Consider the following 7,343-nt stretch of genomic DNA (forward strand, 5'->3'; position numbering starts at 1 on the left):
TGAGCGACGGCTCCTGCGTCACCGTCACGTTACCTATCACGAACGGCACCCAGGCCCCGCGGAGCTGCCGGGTTCCTGGGGCAGGTCAGTTTGCAGGACGTGCCAGGGGTCTGGGCAGACGCCTCTCAGCCTCACGAGGAGCCTCACGAGGCCCCGTCATGGGCAGAGCTCGGCATAGAGCTCAAGGCGCTGGCAGCAGTGCCGGCCAAAGCCCTGCAGGGAGACGGAGAGGCCCGCGGAGCCGCGGCCGGGCGCGCTCCGGACAGCCTGTGCCGGCCTCGTGGCTCCAGGCACATCCATCTCGCCGCAGCAGGAGGAGGAGGAGGCAGCCGAGCCGCAAGGAGGGCACCAAACCAGCCCGCCACGTCCGCGTGCAGCCTGGGGGGACGGCAAAGCCGCCCCGCTGCGTCCCCACCACGGCTTAGCTGCGGTAAGGAGGGAGGGCCTGTAACCCCTGTGACAAGTTTGCTGTTCTCTGCTAGGGCTTGTGCTCAAGTTGCCTTGTGAAAACCCCTCAGCCCAGCACTGGAACCATTTGCTGCATCTCACGGACGTTTCATAGCTTGCACATCCCCACAACAAGGGGGATGCAGCACAACAAGGCTGTCCCCATCTGCCCTGCTTCCCAACCAGAGCCCCGGTCCCTGCCTCGGGTCTGGCTGAGAGCTGCAGCAGCCGCCCAGGAGCCCCGGAACCAGCTGTCCCTGTGGCTCCGCTTTACTCAGGGCAGGAGGGTGCCAGGACTCGCTTCTCCCATCCAGCTTCCTCAGCCTGCAAGGAAGCTGCAGCACGGGGGGCTGCAGCAGGGCTGCCGTGCCGGGGGCCAAAGCAAACAGCAGTTGAAGCTCCCGAGAACTGAAATCTCTGCAGGAGCCCCCTTGCAGTGGTGAGCAAGTATCTGTAACACCCATCCCCTTTCAATACATCACTTGTCCGCAATGCCATTCTGCTGAATGCATTCACCTGGCGCTGCCACAGATATTAACACAGCCCCGAATGACACGCTCCAAATTCAGCACCCCTTGGCGAGGTCCCTGCGGCAGCTCGAGGTGCAAAGCCAGCGCCGGGCTCCCTGATGCAGCCTGAGCCCAAGTCACCTCGGTGCTGGCGGCAGAGGAGCCGCGGCTGCTGTGTGCGCCGTGCGTGCATGTCCCACCGTGGGATTTGGTGTCCCCGGCATCTCCGCGGCCCGGCCGGCGGGCTGCTGCCGATGCCAGGGCTGCGACACCGTTCGCATCGTGCCCGTTATAAGGTTTCACGCCGAGCCAAGGCCAAGCAAGCACCGGCCTCGCGTGGCCCCGCTGCGGAAATAAACGCTGTGTTTGCCGGGGCCAGGCCTGTGCAGACGGGCCCAGGGGAGGGGGCTGCTGGAAATGAAGAGACGGGGCTCGGGGGCGCACGAGGAGCCCGCAGGCTGGCAGAGCCCCCCGCCCATGGCTGTAGAGACGTTTGGCCGAGTTCCGCGGTTCCTGATGGTCCCTGGTCCTCAGGGAAGACAAAGGGCCATCTCTGGCTGCAACACATGGATGAAAAGCCGAGCAGGGGCAGAGGAGGAGGCTGGAGATGAGGAGATGCCCAAGCCGGTGGCCTCCACCCCAGGTCCCTTCCAGGAAGCGGGGCCAGGAAGGTCCCTCTGCAAGGGGACACAAGGCCCATCAAGCCTTGTGGCCACAAGCTGCGGTTTGCTGGCCTCCCGGCTCAGCTGCAAACACGTTGCACACACTTCCCAACGGGCTTGCCCATGTCACCCAGAAGAGGTGTCCCAGGCTGGGGCCTGACACTGTGCCCGGCCAGCACGGGACGTCCCCTGCGGCCACAGCTCGTGGCTGCACTGCCCCAGGGGAGCTGGGCTGCCAGGTTTGGGGCTGGGCAGTGCCAGGAAGGGCAGCAGCTCCGCAGGACAAGGCCCAGGCTTCCCTGCCCGTGGTCCCTAGCGCCACGGGCCACGAACCCGCTGGCTCCGTCGCCGCCCTGGCTGCAGAGTCCCCACACTTGCAGATCACGGGTGGCCCCACTGCTCCGGCGACACAGCAGGACGGCCCAGCTCAGGAGAGGAGAAATGGGCGCAAGCCGGTCCGCTCCGCACGGCCTCCCGGAGCTCCCTGTCCCGGCTCTGCCGGCCGCAGGGCTCGTTGTGCAGGGAGCAGGGGCCGCGCGGCGCCCTCAGCAGCTCTCCCCAAGCCGGGGGCACCAGCAGCTCTGCCCAAGCTGCCCTCCTGCAGCAGCCCCCGCCGCCGTCCTCACCTCCCGTGCTCAGCCTCCAGCCGCAGACGCCTCCCATGCGGAGGCCGCGGCCTCGGCGCTCGCTGGCTCATCCCGGGGCGGGCGGGCAGCTCCGGTCCCTGCCCGTCCTGCCGCGGCCGCCTCGGCTGCCAGGCGGGTTCCACGCTGCTCGGCTCTTGTGCACAGCTCCCGGGGCACCGCAGGTGATCCGGGCTGAGATAAGGCCTAGGTGCTCTTATTACCCAAAGTACGACAGGCATCTCAGCGCTTATTGTTTCAAAACACAGTGAATCACCCCACTGAAATGGCAGAGCTTCCCTAAGCACACAGCAGCCAGGCACACAGCTCCAAAATAAGCCCTGGCTTTGCCTATAGCCAAACAGCTGCTTCCAAAGTCAGGCTCCTAAAGCAAATAGGAACAGTAAGTGTCTCCCCTGTCCTCAGCGCCCGCTGCCAGGCCCCAGCCACTGCTACAGCTGCCCCGGGGTAGCCACCCCGCAGGAAGCAAAGGAGGTGCGGGAAGACCTGGCGGGGGGCTCTGAAGGAGTGAAATTTTCAACACTTCCTTCAAGGAATCAAACTTTCACCTTCCCATTTCTGTTTTCCCACCAAACGGCCTTTTCCCAAGAGTTGCACCAAGCAAGCCGGGAGCTGCAGTACAGCCACGGCACCGCTCCATTCCAGGGCATCCAGAGGAGTTACTAACGGGAGGAGGCTGGACACGCTCCCTGGGCCAAGGCGACAGCTACCCGTCCTCGCTGTCACTGTGCACAGGGGGCACAAGCACAGGGAGCGGGAACATCCCTGCAACCTCTGCTCTGCCTCAGCCGTCTGCTCCCGCGGCCCCGCGCGGCGGGGGGCACGGGGGTCCCCGCCAGGCCGGGACACGCAGGCCGGGCTCCTTCGGAGGCACGTGCAAGGAGGGCGGAGGGGCACGGCCCCATGGGCGGCTGCAGAGCTGCCTCCCGGCCGCCTTTGTCTCCCTGGCCCAGCAGGAACCATGGGAGGCCGGTCCGGAGGGAGCCCGGGGCCGGACGATAGCGCCACTGATGTCACTCTTCCCGCCACGCGCCCGCCCCGGTGCCCCCGTGCCGAGCGCCCCGTGCCGCGCTCCCCGTGCCCACAGCGATGCCCCTACACCGAGCGCCCCGTGCTGCACCCCCTGCCCCGAGCCGCCCTGCGCCGCGCTCCCCGTGCCCACAGCGATGCCCCTACACCGAGCGCCCCGTGCTGCACCCCCTGCCCCGAGCCGCCCCATGCCGCGCTCCCCGCGCCAGCAGCAGGCACAGGGCAGAGCCGGCAGCGGCCTCCGCTCTGGAGGCCTCCCCAGGCCGTCACAGCCAGGGGGACACGTGCCCCATCTGCCGCTGGCACCGCTGGGGACGCGTTCTCCCGCGCGCCGCTCTGCCCTCTCCAAAGGGAGCCGAGCGCTTTGGAAGGCCCCTCCCTCACAGCGCAGCCTCTTGTGAGATAAATTAGAGCTGCTAATAATCCGCTTTGAACAGATCTGCTCCATTTTTTTGCTCCATTTCCATTTCTGCTGTTTGCCTGGCCGGCAGCCAAGGTCCGTCCTTCCCTTCTGGTACCCAGGCCCCATTCTCCCTCGTTTCAGCAGAAATGCCTCTCCCCAGGGCTTGCTGCTGTTTCTCTATGCCCCGCTCACCTTGGCCAGCTCTGCAGGTGCACCCGGCACCCACTCAGCAGGCAGAGCTGTGGGCATCTCCCCCCAGCAACCACGCACCCCAAACCTGTGTTCTGGGGCCCCGCTGGAGCCGCCACCTTCCCTTTGTGCCTCTGGAGACAGGGACACTTCCAGCAACTAATGCTGACAAATCTGCCAAGGCCACATTCCTCTTTTATTAATCCCCACGTCGCTGCTTTGCAATGCTGCTCTCCCTCTGAGCTCCTGGCACTACCCACCCGCCCATAAATGCCCCATAAATGCATTTAAGGCTGGCAGGATACGGAGAAGGTACAAAGGTAAGAACTGCCCACCGGGGTCCAAAGCAGCTCGCAAATCCCTCTCCGGGGGTGGGTAAATCCTGAGGCGGCTGCCCAAATCCCATTGATTTCCACAGGTCACAAAACACACGCTTGCCTCAAGTGGCCACTACTGGAAGCTGGAGGTGGGGTGGAGGGGGAAAACAGCGACCCCAAGGCTGGAAGCCCTGAGCCATGGGCTGTGTGGAGGCCTCTGTGCCGCAGCCAGGCTGAGCCCCCCTGATTCCTGCCGTGGGGGGGATACAGCTGTGACCCCCCTCCCGCCTCCGCTGGCTTCCCAGGGCGAGTGGCTGAAAGGCACAAGGGTGCCGGGAGCTTAATGAATTGCCGGGCGGCCTCGCGCCGGGCGGCCTCGCGCGCCGGGCCAGATGAAGGCCGGGCCGCCCGGCAGGGCGCTGGCGACGCGCCGGGAGCCTTCCCAGCCCTGCCACAACGGCAGGAAAAAAAGCAAGGAAAAAGCCAGGAGGGAATTAAAGCTCAGGAACACCCCTGGGCTCCTCCCCCAGCAGCGTCCTCGCCGCAAGGTTGTGTTTCTGTCCCCAGCCAATACCTGGGCCCTTACGTAATGAGCAGGGAGCTGTTCCTGCCCTGCCAGCACGGAGACCATGGGATGTGTGGGGCTGGCGGCGGGCACCAGGACTGCACCAAGGGCCCTTTGGATGGAGCGGGATGGGGCAGGAGCCCTGGGGCTGGGGCGGGATGGGGCAGGAGCCCTGGGGCTGGGGCCACCGCTCACCCAGGTCTGCAGGAGGCCTCAGCTGAGGTTAACTCTTCCCGCTGCCTCCCCGGCTCCCGCCCCGGCTTGGCTGCCGCTCCCCGTGACGGCGGCCACTGCAGAGCTGACCCCAGCTGGGAGGGGGCGGCGGCGCCTCGCGCCCGCTCCCGCCTGGCAGAAACTGATTATGCTGCTTTATTCCCTCGGGGATTTAAGAGCAGCTAAATCCGTTCAGGAATCATTGCCTGCAATGCCGGCGGCGCAGCGCGGCCGGGCCGGAGCGGGGCCGAGGCAGCGGGGCGGCCCCCCCGCGCGCCAGGCAGGGTGATGTCAGCGGCAGCCAATGCGCGGCGCGGCGCGGCCCCGCGGGGGGGACGCCACAGATGGCTCCAGCTGGGCCCGGCATCTGATTAATCGCCTGAATTACCCTCACTTTGCCATAAAATCGCAAGGCAGGGGGGCTGGGAAGCGGGAAGAGTGGGAGCCACCCGGGGAGGGGGCGGGCTATGGGGCACAGCGCCCCTCGGGGTGCAGCCACAGGCTGTGCCATGGGGACGCGCCGCTCCGGGGACATTTGGCAGCTGGAAGCGCTTACGCCAAGGCACATCCCAAGGGTCTCCTGCTTGGGATACTGGACCCTTCTGCACCAAGCACGTCTGGAAGAGAGTCCGGGTTCACCCCTCTGCGAGCGGCCCCATGGTCACTGAGCCCCATGGGCAGCGCCGGGCTGCCCCACAGCTGCACCCCTTGTTCCCCTTGGCCCTGCAGCGCAGGCACCTGCGCATGGGGCTGAGGGGCGGCGGGCGCCGCGCGGGGCCCACAGCGCGCACAGGCCCTCCCCGCTCTCGCCCCACTGCTCGCTGCTGAACCCCACGGGCAGGGATCGCCCCTGGGAGCCCCTGCAGTCCGGGTGTGACGGCCGACGGGGCGCTCGGCCGCGTGGGGAGCGCGGAGCAGACGGGTCCCATGGGGTGCCCATGGACCCCCTTCCTTCCCCGGGCTGCACAGGGCCCGCGGGACGGCCAGTGGGGCTAGTGTGTGGGGAGCCGGGGGCAGAACAGGGCTGCAAGCACCGGCGGGGCTCTCGGGCAGCCCGGCACGGGGAAGGCCGGGGCTGGAGCCCAGTGACATGGCTCCGAGCCACCGCTATTATTTAACTAGGAGAGATAGAGAGAGGAGCCTGGGAGAGATAATGTGCCATGACACCGGATAAGAGCTTCTGGCGTCACGAGGGAGGAGGATTACATGTCCCTGAATGGAGTTAGAGATGACAGAGGGGAGGGGAAGAGTTTTTAGCAAGGGATTAGGCTTAGGGCTCCAGGAAGGCTTTGGTGGGATTGTTTGCCAGCGCACAGGCTGGTGTACCTGTTAGACCTGCCTGGGGAGAGCTCCTGGCCGGGGGTGCTGCAGGGCTGGGACGTAGTGGTGGGCAAAGAAGCAGAGCCCCGAGGACAGCCCTGAGGGCCTGCGGACACAAGAGCTCCTGTTCATCTCTCTGAAGGGCAAAGGGAGAGCCAAAGAGAAGCGGCAGCGAGGTGCCAATGTGGAGCAGCAGGACATCCTGGTTAGGGACTGACTGTCCCCTAAGGGAGTCTGTCTCCACATCCCTGCACCTGACACTGCAGTGGACACAGACCCATGTCCCTACATCCCGCTTCCGGGGAAGGGAAGGCCGACAAGGCACAAAGACAGGCCAGGGCCAAATGCCATACCTTCATCTTGGAGGCTGGCTGGATGAGCTCTGTAATGGAGACCTTGTCCTGCTGGAGTCGCCTCTTGACCAGCTTGGAGCAGCAGATGTTGACGGAGCTGAGCACGTGCCAGGAGTTGTACTCCACAAAGGAGCGGCTGTCGATGACCAGGGTGCCCTCGGCCCCGTTCCTCAGCAGGCTGGCCAGCTTCTTAGGATCCATCACCTTGCGTGGGAGCCTGTCCCCTGCCATAACGGGGCTGTCCCCTCTGCAGCGAGCGGGCGCAAGGGGCCAGGGCAGGGCAGGGAAGCCAGCACCGGTCTTCCCTGGGGGCAGGAGCGAGGGGCTAAGGGGCGAGCTCAGCGGCGCTGTCCTGCTCTCCTCCCTCACACCGCTAAGGCCGGCGATGCCGACTCATTGTGCTGAACCTGAGGAGACACAAAAGCAGCAGATGAGTGTAAGGCAAAATGCTGATCAGAATCCACTGCTTTCCCTTTGGAGCCTTCCTCCATCCCAAGCCCCACTCTGCCCCTCAAAGCTCATTCCCCTTGACTATGAGCTTTGCTGTATTCGGGCTTCTCTGCTTGTGTTTGTTGGTACCTTGATGTTCCCCTCCCAGCTCAGCAGGGCTGGAAGAAACCAAGAAGGAATGTCTGTGCAAAGACAAGCAACCGACATGAAGAGCCTCTATCCCCACCCAGGCTCCACCGGAG

General features: G+C 65.5%; 1 protein-coding gene across 1 annotated transcript in view; it reads right to left on the minus strand.

Moving 5' to 3' along the window:
• The window catches only part of DUSP8 (dual specificity phosphatase 8), a 29,249-nt gene extending 22,263 nt beyond the window's left edge, over window positions 1-6,986 (minus strand). Inside the window, exon 1 of the mRNA XM_026036790.1 lies at window positions 6,652-6,986. Within this exon, the coding sequence (XP_025892575.1) occupies window positions 6,652-6,882 (231 nt within the window). The 5' untranslated portion in view covers window positions 6,883-6,986. The remainder of the gene's footprint in view (window positions 1-6,651) is intronic.
• Between the last annotated feature and the right edge of the window lie 357 nt (window positions 6,987-7,343).

This window comes from Nothoprocta perdicaria, unplaced genomic scaffold, assembly GCF_003342845.1.
Source record: "Nothoprocta perdicaria isolate Ctin4 unplaced genomic scaffold, notPer1 scaffold_186, whole genome shotgun sequence".
Taxonomy (NCBI): Eukaryota; Metazoa; Chordata; class Aves; order Tinamiformes; family Tinamidae; genus Nothoprocta; species Nothoprocta perdicaria.